General features: G+C 47.5%; 1 protein-coding gene across 1 annotated transcript; it reads right to left on the bottom strand.

The window, feature by feature from the left end:
- Positions 1 to 240: 240 nt before the first annotated feature.
- On the bottom strand, positions 241 to 16,479 carry CACNG7 (calcium voltage-gated channel auxiliary subunit gamma 7). Its single transcript, XM_045532700.1, has 5 exons — positions 16,275 to 16,479; positions 15,532 to 15,618; positions 15,020 to 15,160; positions 947 to 1,092; positions 241 to 540 (listed from the first exon to the last, which is right to left on the bottom strand). The coding sequence occupies exons 1-5, from the start codon at positions 16,468 to 16,470 to the stop codon at positions 283 to 285; spliced, it is 828 nt and encodes a 275-aa protein (XP_045388656.1). The 5' UTR covers positions 16,471 to 16,479; the 3' UTR covers positions 241 to 282.
- Between the last annotated feature and the right edge of the window lie 5,194 nt (positions 16,480 to 21,673).

The following is a 21,673-nucleotide window of genomic DNA, read 5'->3' as shown; positions in this document are numbered from 1 at the left end:
GGAGTTAGTTGTCTGGGAGAGGAGGGGCCAGAGGAAACGGGCGGGTCCTAAGGGAAAAGGGGCGGGCAAACGAAAGGGAGGAGTCAAAGGGGGGATGCATTTAAATGAGGGCGGTGATGGGCGGGGCCAAATGGGGAGGGGCGGGGCCTAAAGCTGGCGCAGCATCTTCCAGGTGGGAGGCAGGAGTCCGGAGGAAGGGAGCGGTGCTGCATTGCGGGGAGACCCGCGAGGAGGAGGAAGAGAAGAGGAAGGAGGAGGAGGGGAGCTCCGAGGGGCGAGGCCTCAGCAGGGCGAGGTGGAGATGTGCAAGTGGTCGGGGTACTTGATCGCTGGCGGGTAGTTCTGCGTCATCTGGATGGATACGTCGCTGGAGATGTCGGACGGGCTTCGGCCTCGGCGCCATGCCTCGGGCTGCAGAAACTGGCCCGAGTAGTCGGAGCAGTCGCTGAGACGCGGGCGGTAGAAGGCCGGATGTGGACGGTACATTTCCTCCTCCGCGTAGCGCTTGGTGAACAGGTACACGGACATCACGCCGGCCCCCTGTGGCGAAGTACAGTAAGAGTCCCAGGGGTGCCCCACCCCTGTCCCCAACTCCAGGACTCAAGAGTCCTGGCCCCCAGCCCCCTCCTCACCCAGGACCCAGGATCAGAGCTCCAACTGTCTCCTCCCCACGACCTCAGGAGTCCAAGCGTTCGGGGTCCCCCCTCCCCCAAGACCCAGGAGTCCCAGTCCCCAGTCCCTTCCTTCCCCAAGATCCAAAGAGTCGGAGCTCTTAGACGCCTCTTCCTCCAGGACCCTACACACTCAGCTATCACCTCCCTCACAACCCAGACAGAGTCTACATCCCCAGCCTCCTCTTCCTTCTGGACTCAGGAATCAGCCCTCTCCCCGGACCTTTCCCTATTCAAAACTCTAGACTCTAGAGTCTGGATCCCGAGGACATCACCTCTTTGAGTAGGAAGGAGGAAGCAGCAAACGCAAACGACCACCCGTAGCGATAATGAAAATACTGCTCGGAGCTGCTGGGCCTGTTCATGACCTCGTCGTTGATGCTGGAGATGTAAAGAACCAAGCCCACCACCAAGGAGAGGCCTGGAGGAACAGAAGGGTTACCCTCAGTCCATTAGAAGTGGACTCCTCCCCTCAGCCCTTCCCTCCTCCCCTCCTCCCCTGTCTGTCCTGGACTAACTACTTCGAAGCCCTTTGTGTGCTGGGCCTTGTTGGGTGCAGGGAGCCCGGAGATGAATCAACAATCTGCCCTCCCAACCCCAACCTCAAATCTGCTATCCAGGGACTCACAATGCAATTGGAGAAGGTAAATATGAACACTGATCAACAGTCACATACATGGTGATGTGTGCTATGAGGAAGTAGCACAGAGCTCTGTGGGTGTCCAGAAGAGGCACCAAACCCACCTGGGGCAGGAGCAAGAGAAATCAAGGAAAGATTCCTTTGTCCAAGTTTAAAGGATGAGACCCCAGGGAAGAATAAGGGCACACTATCCCACCACTCCTAGCAGAGGAAACAGCATGAGAAAAGGTTTGGAGGGGCAAAATTGAGCCACTCCATCCATGTAGCCGTAGCATGGGCTATTGCCACAGGAAAGGCTAGAGAAAGGGGCAGGAACAAGGCCAAGACGAACCTGAAATGTCAGGCTGAGGAGCTTGGCATTGACACCAAGGGCACTAGGGAGTCATGGAAGGTTTATAGCAGAGGGAGGACAGGGCCAGATCAGGGTGTTAGAAGATCCTTTGGGGGCTGGTTGGTGTTGGGAAAACATTGGAGGGGGACACTGGAGTTGTGATAGTCTAGGGGGAAGAGGACCAGGCCTGAGCGGGGGCTGTATAGATGATATTGCAGCAACAATATCAACAATAATAGCAACTACTTATATAGGTCTTAGTCTGTGCCAGGCACTATTCTCAGTGTTGTATATATAAACTCATTCAAACCTCACAACCACCCTTTGAAGTAGATACATTTTTATCACCATTTACAGTTGAGGAAATAGAGACATATGGAGAGTGTGGAGAGGAGAGGTCCAGTCTGAGCATTTTTAAGAGGTGATTATCACTTTCTCAAAATGACCTTTCTGTTAAACAGTAGCCATGCCAAGAGAAGCTTAAAAAGGCTATGAAGTCCCCTGCCCTAAATTAATCCAACTAATCCTTATCAGAATCTTCCCCCGGAATCCTGCAGATGAACACTGGCGTGCCCATAACACACAGAATAAATCTAAGTTCCTTCTATTGTCTACAGCAGGGGTCCGGGGACTAAATCCAACCCACCTCTTGTTTTTGTAGGGCCCGCCAGCTAAAAATGGCTTTTACATAATTTAATGATGGGGAAGAAAATCAAAAGAAGAATGATATTTTGTGGCACATAAAAAGTACATATGAAATTCATTTGGCAGTTTCTCAAACAGTTAAAGATAGAATTACCATATGACCCAGCACTTCCACTCCTAGGTGTATACCCAAGGGATTAGAAACATATGTTCACACACAAAAAAACTTGCACAGGAATGTTTGTAGCAGCATTGTTTGTAATAGCCAAAAAGTGGAAACAGCCCACATGTCCATCAGCTGATGAATGGACACACAAAATGTGGTATGTCCACAGAAAGGAATATTATTCAGTCTAGAAAGGGAATGACTGATGCTACCACAGGAAGGAGCTGAGAGGACATGCTAAGGGAAAGAAGCCAGATGCATAAGACCAATATTGTGTGATTCCATTTATATGATATGTCCAGAATAGACAAATCCATGTCCACGGAGGGAGACAGGAGATTGGCAGTTGCCAGGGAACGGGATAGAACAGGAAATTGTGACGGGCTGTTAAACGGTGTGAGGTTTCTTTTGAGGATGATCAAAATGTTGTGAAATTAGCTAATAGAGATGGTTGTGCAACCTTATGAATATGCTAAAAACCACTGAATTATAGGAATATTATGTGAATTATGTCTCAATTTTTTAAAAGTATATTAATTTCAAATTTCAGGTTCTACAAAAAAAAAAACCTTTATCAGAACACAGCCACACTCATTTGTTTACATATTGCCCATGACTGCTTTTGTGCCACAACCATAAAGTTGAGTAGTTGCAACAAAGACCAGATGGCCAATAAGGCTAAAAATATTTATTTTCTGGCTTTTTACAGAAAAACTTTGCTGAGCTGACTGTAATGCCTGCGTGGTCCAGTCCTTGCCAATTCCATCTCTGATCAGTTTCTCCTTGTTACCTCTGCTTAGACCACCTGACTTTCTTACTCTTCCTTGAAGACATCAAGCTCTTGCCTGCGTCAGAGCCCTTGCTCTTGCTGTTCCCTCTACCTGGAATACTCTTCCCCCAGACATCCCCATGTCTTTCTCTGTCACTTCGCTGAGACCTCTCTTCACTGGTTGCCACTTTGGAAAGGGCTTCTATTATCTCCCTGTTTAAAAGAAAATACGTGTCTCACTCAAAATATGAGAAATGCAGGTGAAAACTATGATGAGATACCATTTCTCACCAATCAGGTGGTCAAAAGTTAAAAAGCTTCACACGTACTCTTTTGGTGAAGCTGGGAGAATGAATGTTCTTATACATCGCCAGTGGGAGTACAAAATGGTGCAAACTTTATGAAGAGGAAGTTAGCAATATCTTAAAAACCACACACAGACACACACACACACAAACATGTGTCCATTCTTTAACCCAACAATCCCACTTCTAGAAATTTACCCTGAAGATATCCCTCCAATAACATGAAAATACATATGCACAAGCTAATCTACTACAGCATTATTTGTAACTGAAAAACACTGGAAATAACCTAAATGCCCTTACATAGAGGATGGATGGAATAGACTATGAAACATCCACATAACAGAGAACTGTGCCACTGTAAAATAAAAATGAGGAAGATCTCTATGAACTGATATGGCATTCAATGATGGCTCCAGATCATATCACTAAGTAAAAAAAAAAAAAAAAAAACCCAGTAATGTGCAAAAGAGTATACAATATGTTACCTTTTAAGCAAGAAAGAAGGGTACATGAGAGTACAAATGTGCATCTGCTTATTTTTGCAAAGAAGACATAGAAAGGGGAACAAACAAACAAATGTTGATTACCTGAAGGGGATAAGAGAGAACAAAAAAGAAGAGATGGGAAGGGAGTGGTACTTCTCTGAGTACATATTTTTGTGAGATTTTGATCTTTGGAATGATGCTAATATTTGATATATTCAAAAGATATAATTAACTAAGATGGGGGAAAACTAAAATTAATAGAAATAGAAATAAAGGAATCTGACTTTATATCAAATGAAGAATAAAACCACAGTGTGTTGTAATCCAAGTAACTTTTTTTTTTTTTTTTTTTTTTTTGAGACTCACTCTGTCACCCTGGGTAGAGTTCAGTGGCATCATCATGGCTCCCTGCAACCTCCAACTCCTGGTTCAAATAATCTTCCTGCTTCAGCCTCCGGAGTAGCTGGGACTACAGGTCCACACCACCATGGCCAGCTAATTTTTTCTATTTTTTGTTGAGATGGGGGTCTCACTTTTGCTCAGGCTGGTCTCAAACTCCTGACCTCAAGCTATTCTTCCACCTTGGCCTCCCAGAGTGCTGTGATTACAAGCATGAGCCACTGTGCCCAGCCCCAAGTAACTTTTGAATGCAGTACTTTGATTATATATTGCAGTCTAAAGACAAAAAGATCCGTAAAGAAATCTTGAACCTTATTTAGTAGGTTTAAAAAAAAAATTTTAAGAAATAGGGTCTTGCTATTTTGCCCAGACTGAACTCAAACTCCTGGACTCAAGTGATCCTCCCACCTCATCCTCCCAATTAGCTGAGACAACAGATACATACCACTACAACTGGCTATCTTATTTAGTAAGTTTTTTCCCACAATTGGTGCAATTTGAGTATGGACTTGTGTATTAGCTATAGTATTGTATAAGTGTTATTTTGTGTGCATTGTAGAGTTGAGTGAAAATGTTGTTGCTTTGGTAGCTACAGCTTCTTATTTTGAAAGGAGAAATATAAATACAGAAAAAGCCCGTGGTGTTTAGGCATCATTACAAACTCCTGGGTTATTTACATATATATAGTTTCTCAGCCTGTGTCCTGAAAGATCCTAAAAGTAGCGACACCCTGGTAGCATTGAGCACACTGAGTACCCCAGCTCTTGGTTTCTAATATCCTCCTCTACTAAAAGGAGCTAGAGAGCTTCCAGAAGAAATAGCTGATTTGAAGTCTGAGACAGAGGCAGTAAAAATGTACTTCTTGTGCCCCAAAGACAGAAAGTGCTCAAAAAATTGATGGGTACATGTCAAAAAAGGAAACAGGATTGAGCTTGAAGTTTCCTGAGAGTCAAACTGATGACATTTTAAGTATCAAAATCCATAATAGAGGTAATGGCATATAACACGTTGAGGTTTTTTTTTTTTTTTTAAATACATGAGTCCATACTGACATATTTTTAAAATAAATACATAAGTAGTATTGTATAGATGTTAAAAGAGAAAGTTCTTTTCAGTCACACACTAATTTATTCAAGTAGGTGTAACAACAGCGTTAAAAGAAAATCCCGTTTTGCAGCCCTAGTAGTAATATTAGAGTCAGGCAAGAACACCAGGGGATGCCAAATCTCAGGATGACAGAATCTCCCCATAGAATATCTATTAATCACAAAGAGAATAAAAGCTTCCTTTATCGTGAAAGAACCTGGCAGATACCACCTTAACCAAGCGATCGAAGCTGACATCACCAATAATGCGGCAGACCCACCCCACGTGCCTCCAGGTAAGAGAGGCTGAGCAAGCCACTACTTCATTTCTGTAGTGCTCCTGCTGAGACTGCGTAACCTGAATCCACTCATGAGGACGCTGTGGGACATTCTACAACACAACTGGCTGCACTCTTCAAAAACGTCAACATGAAAGATGGAAAGAAAAAAAAAAAGAGCAGAGGAACTATATAAAAAGATAAAAGAAGACTAAAGAGACACAATAGGGAAATGCAATGAGTGATTGTAGAGCCTGAATGGGGGAAAATGACAATAAAAAATAGTATTGGGACAGTTGGTGGCATTTGAGAATGGACTGTGTATTAGCTATAGTATTGTATAAATGTTAAACTTCCTGAATTTGATAATTGTACTGTGGTTACATAAGAGAATGCCCTTGTTCTTAAAAGATACTTGCTGAACTATTTAGGGTGAAGTGTTTGTAACTTATATTCAAGTGGTCCCATCAACATATATGTGCATGTGTATATGTTTTATGTGCATGCATATGTATAAGTATATTTATGTGTATACATATGTGTATATATGTGTACACACACACACATACACATAGAGAGAGAAAGACAAATGTGGCAAAATGTTAAAAAACTGATCTATGGCCAGGTGTAACAGCTCAACCCTGTAATCTTAGCATTTGGGGAGGCCAAAGCAAGAGGACTGCTTGAGGTCAGGAGTTCGAAACCAGCCTGAGCAAGAGTGAGACCCTGTCTCTAGCAAAAATAGAAAAATTAGCTAGGCATGGTGCTGTACTCCTGTGTTCCAGCTACTCAGGAGGCTGAGGCAGGAGGATCATTTGAGCCCAGGTTCCAGTGAGCTATGATGATGCCACTGTAGCCTGGGCAACAGAGTGAGACGCTGTCTCAAAAAAAAAAAAAAAAAAAAACTAGTCTGGTGAAGGGTATGTAAGAGTCCATTGTATTATTTTTGCAACTTTTCTGTAAGTTTAAATCTTTTCCAAATTGAAAAGTTTGTTTAAAATAAAAATAAAGCCGGGTGCCGTGGCTCACGCCTGCAATCCTAGCACTCTGGGAGGTCAAGGCAGGAGGACTGCTTGAGGTCAGGAGTGCGAGACCAGCCTGCGCAAGAGCAAGACCCTGTCTCTAACAAAATAATAAAAAGAAATTAGCTGGAAGCTGGACAAGTAAAAATATATATAGAAAAATTAGCCAGGCATGGTGGCACATGCCTATAGTTCCAGCTACTTGTGAGGCTGAGGCAGGAGGATTGCTTGAGCCCAGGAGTTTGAGGTTGCTGTGAGCTAGGCTGATGCCACGGCACTCTGGCCTGGGCAACAGAGTGAGACTCTGTCTCAAAAAATAAAATAAAATAAAATAAATATGAGTATCCCTAAACAGGTTTTTTTTCAAAGTACCAAAGTGTTACCCTGCAAATTACTTATTCATTATAAAGAGAAAAAAACTCCCTTTTCAACAGAGAGCTCTGACGGACATCATCTTTACCAAGGATTCAAACTTCCTACTGCTCACAGCGGGACAACCTGACATTATTTGCTGCCTGAACTGATGAGATACAAAGTACATGGCAGCAGCACCTCTGACTTTTCTTGCCAGTAATGTTTAACCTGATGTAATCAAGCCTCTAGTCCACACATAACTGTCAGGTTACAGAAAATACAAGGAAAATACAATTAAATACCACAAGGAAACAATCAAACAAATATATGATGTGGGCTATTCTGCAGGATACCCTGTCCTGCAGGCTTTAGAAGGATGATGACATGGGCCAAACTGCCAACACCTAAACCAGAGATCAAGCCCAGTATCTCAAAAAGGGAGATGACCAGACTCCGTGTCTCCTGATCTAATAAATACAGCAGGATGTAAACAGCACCACCTATGTATGAAGGGTTCTTGCCAAACAAACAAACAAACAAAAACCAAACCTGGAGCCATCCAAGCTTCTTTTAGATCTTAGTTTACAAAAAAACCACAGGACTAGGTGGACATATTAAACCACAATACAGGAATCCAATTGGAAAACTCTGGAATGTAGGAATTCTATACAACAGAAGACCAGATTTCTCAAAAAAAAAAAAATTGTCAAGGAAAAAAACAGGAGAGGGACTGTTTTAGACTAAAAGAGGCTTCAGAGATGTATCAACCAAATGCCCATGTGGAATTTAGATCTGGATTTGCAACAAACTAACTATAAAAAGGCATTTATGAAACCAACGGGGAAAAGTGAACACTAACTAGATATGATATTAAGCAATCATTCTTACTTGTTTGGGCTCAATAATGGCGTTATGGTTACATTAAATAAAAGGCAACTTGTAACTCAGAGATATACTGAGATATTTGTGGATAAAATGAGTTGACGTCTGAGACTGGCTTTAAAATAATGTAGTGAAATGCAGAAGGAGGCGTGGCAATATGACTAGGAAAAGATTCACCATACATTGGTAATTGTTGAAACTGAGTGAAGGATATATAGATTTCATTATACTATTCTTTCTATATTTTTATAATGAGATTTTTAAAATTTTCTTTCTTTCTTTCTTTTTTTTTTTTTTTTGGTGATGGGTCTTGCTCTGTCATCCAGGCTGGAGTACAGTGGTCTGATTATGGCTCACTGCAGCCTTGACCTTCTGGGCTCAAGTCATCCTCCTGCTTTATCCTCTCAAGTGGCGAAGACTAGAGCTGTGCACCACCACACCCAGGTAATTTTTAAAAAAATTTTTTAGAGATGGGGTCTTGCTATGTTGCCCAGGGTGGTCTCAAACTTCTGGCCTCAGGCAATCCTCCCAACTTGGCCTCCCAAAGTGCTGGGATTGCAGGCATGAGCCACTGTGCCCAGCCTATAATGAGATTATATTTTAAAATTTAGCGTTGTGGAAAAAAGTAGTGGGGGAACTTGTCTAGACTAAAAGAGACTTATTAACAAAATGCCATACATGGACCTAGATTGAATCCTAGTTCTGGGGGGAAAGCTATAAAACACATGCTTGAAAGTACTGGGACAGTTTAAAAATGGATTAAATTATACCATAGAATTATTGTAAAATTTCTAGGCCTGATAATGGTGTTATACTTATGGAGAAACATGTCTTTATTTAAAGATGCATACTAACATTTTGTTTTTAAAGATGAACTATCATGACACCTGCAACATACGTTCAAATGGTTAAAACCAAAAAGATGTGAGTGCGGTGTGTGTAAAAAGGGGAGGGGGAGGAAAGGATGGAGAGAGAGAGAGAGAAGAGAATATGGCAAACCGTTTTTAAAATGTGGATGATTCAGGTGGGTGGAATACAGTAATGACCCCTCCATCACTCTCCTTCCCCCAACTTGCTTTGCTTTTCTTTGTAGCCTGTATCATCACATTATAATTAATTAGTAACATTGTATTCTCTATTTGTTACCTTTTTATGATATATCTCTTCCACCCCGACTAGGATGCTAGGAACACCGTGATCCTAGAAACTAGTCCACCTTGTTCACTATTGCACTCCTAGCAACCAGCACAATATCCAGCACATAATAACTACTAGTTGAATGGATGAATACATTGGCCATAAACTGGAACTTCTAGAAGAGCTCATCTGTGCTAAATCCCACCATTTCTCCATCCCTTCCAAGAATTAACTTTTCCTTGCTCAGAACTTCCGTAACACTTTCAACTTCTAGTATTCCATAATTTCGAGACTCAAGAAGAGAGAGAACATCAAGCATTGCATGGTGAAATGGCATCTGAGATAAGTCTTGAAATATGGGCAGGGTTATAGAAAAGGATCTTACCCAGGGAAGTCCAGAAACCACACTCGCTCAGGTACTCACTCACTCAAACACAGGGGGGTTGATTCCTGTCTCCATCTTTCTCTCTTGCCCCCTCATCCATAAAGAATGGTCACTTGAGAATGATCAAATCACGTCCATTTTACTTCCCGAATCTCTCATAAATCTAAACCACTTTTTGCATCTCCCAGTCCCTTGCCACAGCTCAGGCCTTATTCTCTACACCTATGCCATTGCTCCAAAATCCTCATCTCCCCTTCTAAAACCCAAAGCAAACTCTATCTCTCCCTGCTCAAAACTCTTCTTGGCTCCCTATTGTCCACAGGAGAAGGTATCCACTCCTCAGCCTGATATCCCAGGCTGTCCGTGGTCTGGTTCCTGCTGCCTGCTCCTGCCTCACCCTGGTCCTGACTCTGCCTGTGGAGAATGTATTTTATTTAGAGCCTTAACATGGGCCATAAGTCTAGGGTTGGAATGAGGGGTTTGATTAGAAGAAAATAAACATTTTCAATGGAAAAGAAATTTTCTTTTGTTTGGTCTTTTTGTTTTTGAGACAAGAGTCTCGCTTGGTTGCCTCAGGTAGAGTGCAGTGGCATCCTCATAGCTCACTGCAACCTCAGACTCCTGGGTTCAAGCGATCCTCCTGCCTCAGCCTCTTAAGTAAATGGGCTATAGGAGCATGGTTAATTTTTCTATTTTTAGGAGAAATGGGGTCTTACTCTTGCTCAGGCTGCTTTCTAACTTTCGAGCTCAAGCAATCCTCCTGCCTTGGCCTCCCAGAGTGCTAGGATTACAGGCATGAGCCACTGTGCCAGGCTTCTTTTCTATTTTTTTTTTTTTTTTTTAGAGACAAGGTCTGGCCATGCTGCTCAGGCTGGCCTTGAACTCCCAGACTCACGCATCCTCCTGCCTCAGTATCTTCAGTCCCTGAGACTACAGGCGTGCACCACGCCACCGCGCCTGGCCTGCTTTCTTCTTTTTAGTAAGTCATTCTTGTCATTCCTTCTGCTTCCTGGCCATTTCACATTGGCTGTGGTTTTCCAAAAATAACCTTCTTTTCCCTTTTTCTCCTGTACTCTTGTTCTCCCTCCCTTCCCCCTTTCTATCTCTGCAATCCAACTCTCTTACTCTCCTCCCACCCCCTCAACTACATCTGCTTTGTGATTCTTAAAGCACAGTAGGCAAGAATCACCTACATTCCAAACTGAATAGAACTCACCTGCCTTTAGAACAATAGAATTTCAGGACCATGGAGAGTTGCACTTGTGTATACCTCTGTCTTAGATGCTTTATGGGGCCTTATCATATGCTGTGAATTTCATCTCCATATAGGGCAACTTTTGTTCTTGACTCGAGAATTTCCCCCTCGCCCTTTCAGCATCAACTTAGGTTTCACCTCTTCTTGGAAGCCCTCCCTGATCACTCCCACCCTCCCCATACCATATGCAACTACCTACTTCAGGTTATGCATCTTTCCTTTTCTCAAGATACCTGGGGCTGTCACTCATCCATTCTTCACTCACTCACCTTACAAATATTTGTACAAGCAGCTAATCTGGGCTCCACAGATGCAAATGAGAACACGTGTGAAAAGGTCCCTGCCCTTTTGGAGTTTACATTCTTGTAGGACAAGGCACAAAACAAATGAGATGACAATAGTAATAAGTGCTCTGAAAAAAAGTATGAACTCCGCAGTGTGATGGATACTATAGTGGGAGAAAGGCAATGTTAGCTACTGAAGAGGAAAAAGTTTGAGCCCTGTGAGAATCAGAGGGAAGAAACTTCCAAGCAGAGAAGAATAATAAGTGTAAGAGTCCTGACATGAGGCTGAGATTAGCATTTTCAAGGAGAAAAATGAGGCCAGAGTGGCTGAAGTTATAAGCAATGCAGAGAGTGTTAGTGAGTTAGAGATGAGGTCAGAGATCTGAACAGCAGCCAAATCATGGAAGACCTTGTAGGCTCTAGTGAGGAGTTTGGACAGATTGTGAGTGCAGTGGGAATCTATTGAAGGGATTTAAGCCAGCATGAAAAGCTTTGATTGACATGTAGTTGGGGGCTGTTCTATGATTGACTGCACCTGGGCTTGCATTTAGGATTCATTTTATGGCTTCAATGTCAAAGACAGGGTTTGGTATATAGGATGTCCGATGGCTGAATGAATTAGCAGATGCACAGAGCACATTTGAGGATCAGGGGTTAATATGTGACATGCATGGGCATGCCTCTGGTGGCCTGGAAAAAGAAAATCAATGTCACTCTAGCTTCCTCCCCAAGTCTCTTGCCAACTGTGTCCAGGCAGTCATCTGGTTCTATCGATTCTTCTGTCTATTGATCCTTCTCTCTCCCATGGCTTCCCAGTAGCCTTTTCCTCACATCTGCAGCCCCAGCACAGACCTCATCTGCTATTGCCTGGATCACTGCACAAGCCTCCTTCCCAAATGGCCAAATTCTAGTCTCTTTCCCTCTAGTCTGTCCCCAACACAGGTCCCTGAGAGATATTTAGTGTCCAGATATGTCTCTATCCCTCCCCTGCTCCAACCCTCCTACCTCTTTCTACAGAATCAAATGCCAATTCCACCAGTGACCAGAACTCAGGCAACTTCTCTCTCTCTCTCTCTCTCTCTCTCTCTCTCTCTCTCTCTCTCTCTCTCTCTCTCTCTCCCTTGGTTTCCTCATCAGGAACATGAGGTGGTTGGACCAGGTCATCACGTTCCAAGATCTAAGATAGTGCCACTCTTTCTATCCTTAAGTTCTCCTGCTAAATCTGCTTCTCTTTTGATTTTTAGTGTTGGTGGGGCAGCATACTGCTGTGGTGAGGAACTTGGGTTGGAATCTTGCTTCTTCTAATGAACGACTTGATCCCTGATTGCTCCTATTTCCTCAGTGGTAAAATGGCAACATTAATGGTACCCGCCTTACAGGGAGAAGAAAAATAAATAGCCTCATATATGCAAAGTACTTAGGACTTCCTGGACTGACCCATGGCACTCAATAAAGTTGGGTATTACTACTACTACTACTATTACTATTGGTACTACTACTGCTGCTACTACTACTATTACTACTAATTTATTTATTTGAAACTACTACATGTTGAGTACTTAGTGTTACAGTCCAGGTATAGGGTCAGGCCCTTTCCATCCATGATTTAAATCAGGGTTGACAAACTATGATTTGGCCCACTTCCAGTTTTTGTATGGTTTGTGAGCATGGTTTTTACATTTTTAAGTAGCAAGAAAAAAAAACCCAAAAGGATAATATTTCATGTATATGAAAATTGCATGAATTCAAATTTCAAGGTCCATAAATAAAACATTACTAGAACACAGAGACTCCTACTGGTTTATACCTGGCAGCTCTCGCACAACAACAGCCAAGTTGTGTAAAAGCAGAGTTGAGTAGTTGTATCAGAGACCCTGTGTCTCACAAAGCCTAAAATATTTACCATCTGGCCCTCAGTGGAAAAAGTTTGCTGACTGCTAACCAAGATTTGTCTTCCTAATAACTGCAAAAAGGAAGGCTTTGGGTCACATACTGCGTAAGTGGCAGTGGTAGGATTTGAACTCAGGTCTTTCTATGTTCACAGCACATGCCTTCAGTCACTGTATCCCACAAGCTTGACAGTATATGACTGGATACCCTGGGGTCAAGTGCATAGGTCATAGTCTATGAAATGAACTCAAGTAAGGGGTTCAGGCAGCAGGTTCAATCTCTTCCAAGTTACTCTATTGTTATATCAGAGGCCTGACTTCCAGCTCTGACTGTACCATTCATTCTCAGCCTGACCTTGGGCAGTCAGTTCCTGGTGCAGTGGTGATCTAAGCATTGGTTTTGGAGTGAGAATACCCTAGATTCTAATTCCAGTTCTGCCATTGACTGGCTGTGTTGCCTCTTACCACAAACAATGGGCCTTTCCTTATAATACTTTGGGTGGATTGAATAAAAATCCCCATGCTACCTACTCTTGCCCCACTTTCTTTCTCTAGGCCACTATTTTTCCACCTGAAAAATGATGAGACCTTTCCGCTCCGACACTCTAGGATCGTGATATTCTACGTGTCTTATTTTAGCTCAGTGTCTGGCTCCACACGCCGTGATTCAAGTTTGCACGGAGGTTACACCCTGGTTTCCCTGAAAAAGGTCTCATCAGGTTAGGTTGAAGGCACGGGGGAGGTTGAGCCTAGAGAAAGCTGGATGAGGAGCAGGGAAGAGACTGGAGGAGGAGGGGTTACTTGAAGATCCCGCTTCAGTATCTGCACAGTCAACTGGAAAGAGGGAGCCGAGTGCAGGCCCCAGGGGACAGAATGGAGATGAGACATACAGTGGGGTTTGTTCATAAAATACCAACAGAATTACAAGGGCCTGATTTGGGTTTAATTAAATTATGTTGAATTAATTTGAATTGAATTGAAGAATGAAGTCAGAATCAGTTGGGGTTAGTTGAGCTGGATTGATGGACTTAAATGTGTTTGAGCTGAGTTGATTTGGACTGAGCTGAAATGTGGTGGAGAGTGATACTCCAGAAAATACTCTGCTGAAACTCTGGACACTCGAGTCCTCTAGCACCAGTGTATGCTGGTATCTTAGGCAACTCCCTGCACAAACCTGGGCCTCAGTACCCCCATTTTATCAAATGGGTACTAATAATAACTCCTAGGTAGAACTGTTATGAGATAGGTGTGAGATCACACATGCAAAGGAGCCTTGTACCTCAAAAGAGAGAAAAAAGAACTGTAAACAAATACTGGAGTCTAGCTAATGACATGCATGGTGAAGCATTTAGGGTAAAGTGTACTGATGCCTAAAAGTTACTTTGAAATGCTTCTTAAAAATAGGATAAATTGATGGATGGTTAGAAATATAGACAGATGGACACATACAGGATAATGGACATCTAATCATACATTAATGGTTGACTCTAATTGGTGGGTACATGAGTGTTCACTACAAAATTCTTTTGACTTCTCTGTTTATTTGAAAAAAAGTTAAAATAAAATATTGCACAGAAAATAAAGAGCCCTATAAACTGTTAATTGCTAAAATATCAGGGGTGGTTAAAAATACAGCCTCTGGAGGCGAATTGCGTGAGTTTGATTCCCAGCGCTGCCTCTCACTAGTTGTATGACCCTGAGCAAGTGACTTCATCTCTCTGAGTGTTTGTTTCCATATCTGTAAAATGGGGGTTATTAATAGTATTTACCTCATAGGGTTGTTCTGAGTATCAGAACAGAGCCTGGTACCTAATTAGCTCCCATAAGCATTTGCTATGATTTGGTCCTCTAAACAACGCTGTGTAATGGACACCACTATCTCCATCCATTTCACGGAGGAGGAAAGCGGGGCTCAGAGAGGTCCTGCAACTTGTCCCAGGTCACACAGCAGGAAGTGGCTAAATGGAAGAGGGATCACAGCTTCCTAGAACTTAAAATAATCCCCCAGCCCTCAAGTCCTTTTCTTGGGCTCACCCGATAGGATGAAGAAGATGCCAGAAACGAAGGCCAAGATGGTCCTCTGTGGGCGGATGTGGCCGATGTTGCTGATGACGAAGGCCGTGAACACGAGGAACAGACTGACCATGGGGAAGGGTGTGGCTGTGCGCACTGTCTCTGGGGGAAGGGGACGGGGAGAAGCAGGGGTGAGGGGGATATCTCTGGCAGGACACTTCCCCATTCCCTTGACCTCTCTGCCCCTTAGTTCAGCTCCTCCCCTTCCCCCTGACTCCTCCCCTTTCTCAGACAGGGCCAGTGCTGACTCCACCTCTTCACCCAAGCCACACCTCCTTGGGTTGGGCCCCGTCCCTTCCTGCTGACTCCTCCCCACTACCCAGACACGGCCCTTTCAACCTTACCTAACCACCCGCCTTCTCTCAAACCTCCACTCCTTCCCTCCTCCCCTACCCGCTGGGCCTGCCCTTTCTCCCAAGACTCGTGCTGTGATTTTGTTCCTTTGCTGCCTAGGCTTCCCCACATCCCCTCACTCAGAATATTCTCCGTGTTTTCCGTCACCAAGTTGATCTCCGGTTCAAGAAAATATTCCGAGGCCACACAGCGACCCTTCTCCCGACCTGGGGGGAAGATAAAAAGGCAGGGCTCGAAGAGAGGATCCTAAGCCCTAGAGAGGCTTTCAGGGCAGTCTGCATAGTGGGGGGATCCCTGGCGGGGGGATTCCAGGCCTAATCTAACGGAACTATTCTTAATTTTAGGGGGCTGAGAAGTGGGATGGGCAGGATGTCTGACAGCTCCTCTTGCGAGCCGCTCTAGAGACCCCTGGACAGAGGAGAGGGCTGGAACCCTGGGCCCTAAGCAAGGAGGGGGTTATGGACCAGGAGTCCTGGGTCGCTAGAGAGATTAGGGTCTGGGGAGCCAGGATCCCTAAGTGGAAGGGGTCTCGGTGCTCGCTGGAGGCATGGATTCTTTTATCCTGCCAATCCAACACTGGAACTGTCCAGAGGACAAGTTCTGAACCTATACTACTGATTCTAAGGGAGGACTCCAGCGTCCCGATGGGGGTCAGGGACCTGAGCTTGTCTGAACGTGGGGTTCCTAGTTCCGGGGAATAAAGAGCTAGACATTGGAGCTCCTAGTAGAAATTTGAACTTCCAGAAGAGAAACAGAATAAGTTTCTGGATTTCTGGAACCCAAGGAGTGGCACTGTGGATAAGGACTTTCTGGTCCCACGCAAGGCAGGAACAGTTGAGTGGAGGGCAGGAATGGGCTCTACCTGCAAAGAAGCAGACTCGCCAGAGGCCAGCGTGCAGTGCCATCTTCACCTCGGTAGTCTGGTTCTGCGGCAACACTGTGCCCTCCTCCATGTACAGCCAGTAGTCAGTGCTGACCGCAATGCCCACGAGGAGCAGACCACACGCACCAAACACGCTGCTCAGCAGGGTCAGGGCGCGGCTGCTGCAGTGACTCATCCTCAGAGGCGGGGGGCGCCCTGCGGGGCCTGTGTGACCAGAAGCTTTGGTGGAGACCCCCAATGGACTGACCAGAGTCTCCAGCCTCATGCAGCAATCCAGGATGCTGGACCCTTGCCAGGGGCACCAACTCCAAATCAAACTCTGAAATCTGACCTCTGTGGGCCGACTTATGACCCCAAGCCTGGGCTCTGACAAGAGACACCAACTGTTGACCCTCAATCTCAGAACTGGGCTTCCCACACCTGCCACCTATGCCTTAGCTCTGGATCCAGATCCTCAACCCCAGGATAAGATTTCCAACCATAACCTTCAGCTCAGACCCAGAGATTGAATCCTGACCAACCATATGTCTGGACCTGGGTCCCAAATATCAGAAATTCTAAATCCAGATTCTTAACTCCAGGACAAGGCCCCCTCAACTCTAATCTCATGTCCTTCCTTGAGACCCTAACCTTAGAAATCAGACCCCACCAGAGCCCCTAATGTAGAGCCTGGGCTGGTGACTCAGAAACTATTAGGCTGATCAATGACTTCAACGTAGGACCTGGCATCCCACAACACTGACTCTGCCCTGATCGAAGCCCTCAGCTGTGAACACAAGAATCCATAACCTCAGCTCTAAGCCAGGACCTGGATCCCTGGACCCAGGGTACTGGGTTTGGACACTGGATGCTATACAACTTGACCTGTCCAGAAACTCTAACTCAAGCTCCCTAATCTTAACTCCATGCCCTGACCTGGCACCCTGATACCTTCCCTTTGGACTCTGTCTCTGAACTGCAGCCAGAAATCCCCAATGTGGGTCACCAACCAAGGATCCCTAACACATACCCTGGCCTCAGACCCTTGACAGGCCTGTCTAAGCCTTCTTGGGCTGAGGCCCCCACCTAAGTTTAGACACTTGGACTTATAGCTTGACTCTCACACCCAATTCTAACACTAAGAATCTGGCCCATGACCTTCTAACTCTGATCTTGTGCCTTGACCTCAATTTGGTACCCCAATCTGAGATCACAACCCACAATTCAGATCCAAGTTCCAGAACCCTAATTCCACCCTCCTGGACAGGCCTCTGAGCCTGGAATGCTGGAACTCCTTCACAGGCTGCTCAGTCCCTGAGCATTGGGACCCAGGGACCTGGAGCCAGGATCTTGACTAGAGATACCAGAGTACCAAAATCATGAGCTAGGATACCCCCAACCCAGCATCCTAACCAGAGCATTCCAGCCAAACAAGGAGCCCTCATCCTTCAGACTAGGAATCAGTGCTCTCTGAACTGCAAAATCCCAATCAGGAATTCCAGGGCCCCATCACATGATCCCTAAATTTCCTACCAGAGATCTTTGACCCCAGTTTCCCATGCTAGGGCTTTTAATTATAGATCCTCTTCAACATCCAACACGGAAACTAGATCCCCCTACACTGGACCCTCCAAACAAGAGATCCCCAGGCCACAACTGTGGCCTCCCAAATTCCAGTCAGGAACTTAGAGATTCCAACTAGGGAGCTCCTCAATCCAAGGACTCTAAATCTCTTATCCACAACTCTCACTCCTCCTCCTCAAGAACTTTCCCCAAGCCAGACAATCCCGTGATTTGAGGGGCTTAACTTGGGATCCTCAGCCTATTTCAACCAGAGACCTCTGCCTCCCTGAATACCAGTGACCCCCATAATCTTTTTAACTATGAAATGTGAGACCCCCTAAACACTCCCCCAACAGGGCAGTCAAGACAGGAGACTCCACCTTTCTTAATCAAAATTCTTGTAGCCTTAAAACTCTGCCCCACCCCTATAAGGACCCTGGAGTCTGAGACCCCCCCCCCATTCCCCACCCCTCCCACTCTGCAATCCCAGCATCCAGAGCACCCCCTCCCCTTCCTGAAGGACTCAGGGATCCGGAGTCTGGCAAGGCTCTGGCCAGCTTTTCCTCCCATCCCCCGCCGGGTGGCTTCGGGGCTTGACCGCCAGCTGCCGGCTTCTTTCTTGGCCCTCTCAGCTCGGACACAAGCGCCCTAACCCAGCCGCCCTGGCTGCCTTGGTCCCAGGTAGCTGACCTCAGCTTCCCTCATCTGCCCCTCCGACTCCTGGCTGGGACCTTGCCCATTCGCACCTTTCTCACTTCCCGTTTTAAAACCCCCTCCTTTCTTGTTCCAATTTCTCCTCACTCGAACGGGCCCGCCCAGATATCCTTATTCTCCAGCCCTTCCTCCTTTGGGACCCTCCCCCCAGGCTTGGAGACTCCTTATCTTTCTTTATCCCAGCCTCTCCTGGTTCAGGCATTCGGGTCCCCGCTGTCCCAGTCTTCCAGTCTTCAGCCCAAACTCCATCTCCCTTCAATCTCTTGGGAGGCCGTAACTCCCCCTTTGTGGGGACCCCCTTCCTAGACTCACCCCTGCTCTTTCCCGGCCGGGGTCCTCCGCCTTCCTCAAGACCCCTGCCCGCACCCTCGGCTGTGCCAACTGTCTCTGAGACTCAAGAGAGTATAGTTTCCCCGCTCCGGGACCCTCGGACCCCGTCCTCCGGGATTCGCCAGGCCCAAATGTCCCTCCATCCCCCATACCTCCAGAATTCGGGCGTCCTGACAGCCAGGATCCCACCCCTGGAGCCACTCGGGCCTCTTTTCTCCCCGACCCCCTCTTGCGGCCACCTCGAGGGTCGCCCCCCTTTTGCGGCCAGGACCCTCCCCTCGCGCTCACCTCGCTCAGGGCTGGGCGGACGCTCCGGGCCGCGGGCCCCGCAGCCGCATGACCGGCCCCGCGGCTTCCCCCGGCCGCCGCCGCCGCCACCGGGGTCGCCTGTGCCCGCGCCCCCCGCCCCTGCCCCGGAGCCCGGCGTCCCGGCCCCCTCCCGGCCTCCCACCCCCCACCCCCCGCGCCGGCGGCCTCACTCGGCAGACGGAGCCGGGAGCAGGGACCGGCGGCCGCTCATTGGCTACTGCGGAGGAGGGGAGGGGCGGGGAGGGAGCGGGGAAGGATGCAGGGAGGGAGGGAGATGGGCCTTGAGGATGGGGGAGGCAGAGGAGAGAGAATAGAAACAGAGGCAGAGAGCCCGAGAGGGGCAGAGGCACGAAGAGAGAGCAGAGATAGTCACACAGAGACACTGAGCCTGAGAAATGCAGAGACTCGCGGGTCTGGAGACTGAAGGGGACACACAGAGAGAGGGAAGGAGAGACAGAGACGGAGTTTAAGACCCCCACACACCACCACCACCTAGGCTCAGAGACCCTGAGGCCCTGAAGTGGAGAGGTCAGAGATCCAGAAAGAGACAGAAAGAGACAGAGAGACGCTCAGAGGCCTCGGGCTGAGAGATGCCGAGATCCAGAGACCTTGAGCTTGGAGAAGAGACAGAGAGAGAAAGAGACAGAGACCCTGAGGAGGAGAGACAGCAGGGACAATCCTGAGGGTTCCCTGATGAGGACTGGGGTCTAGCCAGGCCTTGGACAGAGCCTGGGGTCTGGGCGGCTGGAGGAAGCGGGAGGGGGCGTCCCGGGCCGGGGTCCCCGGAGCAGCGGGCGGGCGCAGAGCGGAGCCGGGTCCTGCAGCCGCCGCGGAGCCGGGAGCCGGGCCAGGCCCCCCCGCCCCCCCGCCGTGATGTCAGCGGGGCCACTCTTAAAGGGGCAGGCCGCCCGCGGAGGGTCGGAGCGGGGGGCTGGGGCCTGCGGGCACGGGGTGGGGGTACCGCGGCGGTGCTGGGGGAGACAAGGGGAGCCACAGCATCCAGCTGGATCGCGGCCCGGAAACCCAGGAGCCTGCAGAGAAGACAAGACTCCGGGGCCGCGAGGGAGCCTGCGAAGCTTTGGGGCTCAGTCCCCTCCAAACACACAGGCATAGGCACACTGCTCTGCTGGCCAGCCCCTGCCCGAGGACTACATTTCCCATCAGCCCTGGAGGCGAGGGGCCGCACTTGGGGGGGTAGGGTCTGCGGCGATGTCTACTGGGAAATGTAGTCTGTCTGGGCTGTCCCCTCCGCTCCCCCAACCCGCAAGTGGGTCAGGGGAAGGAGGCCCGGAAGGCGCGTCTGCCTGCCTTCTGCCTCAGTCGCTGGTTCTTGAGCTCACGGGTTCTGGTTGTTTTGGTTTGTCTGTCGTGGGGTCTCTTCCTCTGATCCAGTCTCTAGTCTCTCAATAGGAGGCCAGCCTTTCATCTCTCCTCTCAGGACTTCTCCCTAGTCCCTGCTCCAGTACATATGTGCGTGCAGTGTCTCTGTGCCTGGGGTCTATGACACTGTCAGTGATCTAGGTGTACATCTGTCATTGTGCACCGTGTCCACTTTGGCCCTCTCTCTGGCATTCTGTGTGTGTGTGCCCGTGAGCTTCTCTGCTATTTCAGGTGTCTCCACTCTTTTCCTCCCTCTCATGCTGCGGGTCCCTTCTCTCTCACTTTATGGGTCTCTCTGTTTTCCGTCTATCTCTGCACCCCCAGCCTCTGTCTCTCTCTGTGTTTGTTTCTATGCACAGTTCCACCTCCACACCCCCTTCATTCTCCCAGCTTACAAGAAAACATCCAAACACTCCGGCATCGGCATCCCAAATTTATTCTCCAGCAGCTGTGGCTGGGTGGGAGAGGCTAAGGGGAGAGGAAGGGGAGGAGGAGGAGAGATTCCCAGAAAATGGCAGGCACTGGAGAGGGGAGGGGGTAGTTCCGAGCAAGACTGGAGCCATGCACCGGCAGGCCTGGTGGGGGAGGGGGGTGGGGTGGGATGGTGTATGAGCAGTGATGAGTTTGGGGTGGGGAAGTCCAGAACAAAAGCTAATTGGGAACAGTTGGGGAAAGAATCCTTCATATATCCCAAGGATCCCCAGAGCATCGATGGGGGGCACAGCCTCCCACTTACTCTAGAACTGGAGTGGAGGTGGGAGGGGCCTTAGAGGTTGAGGTGTGTTCTGGAATCTGAGTCTGGAACAGCCAACCCCATGAGACTATTTCTGAGGTTGCGGGAGGCATAGAACTACCAAGACAGAGTCTCAGACCCCATGGAGTTGGGATGGTGGTGGTGTTTCTGGAACCTGTTGGAGCAGAGTCCAGAACGCTAAGGTGGGGGAGAATATAGGGCTTAGCACAACAGAATCTAGAACACGGGGCAGCTCTAGAGACTGTATGGAGTTTAGAATGCCAGGAACGCTTGGGAGGGGCGTCTAGACCCCGCGAGGGCAGAGGCCAGAATGCTGCGATGCAGGATCTGGAATCGGGCAGGGGGTGGT

This window comes from Lemur catta, chromosome 19 (assembly GCF_020740605.2).
Source record: "Lemur catta isolate mLemCat1 chromosome 19, mLemCat1.pri, whole genome shotgun sequence".
Lineage (NCBI taxonomy): Eukaryota > Metazoa > Chordata > Mammalia > Primates > Lemuridae > Lemur > Lemur catta.
The sequence above is the reverse complement of the archived record's forward strand: the minus strand, read 5'-3'. Positions and strand labels throughout refer to the sequence as shown.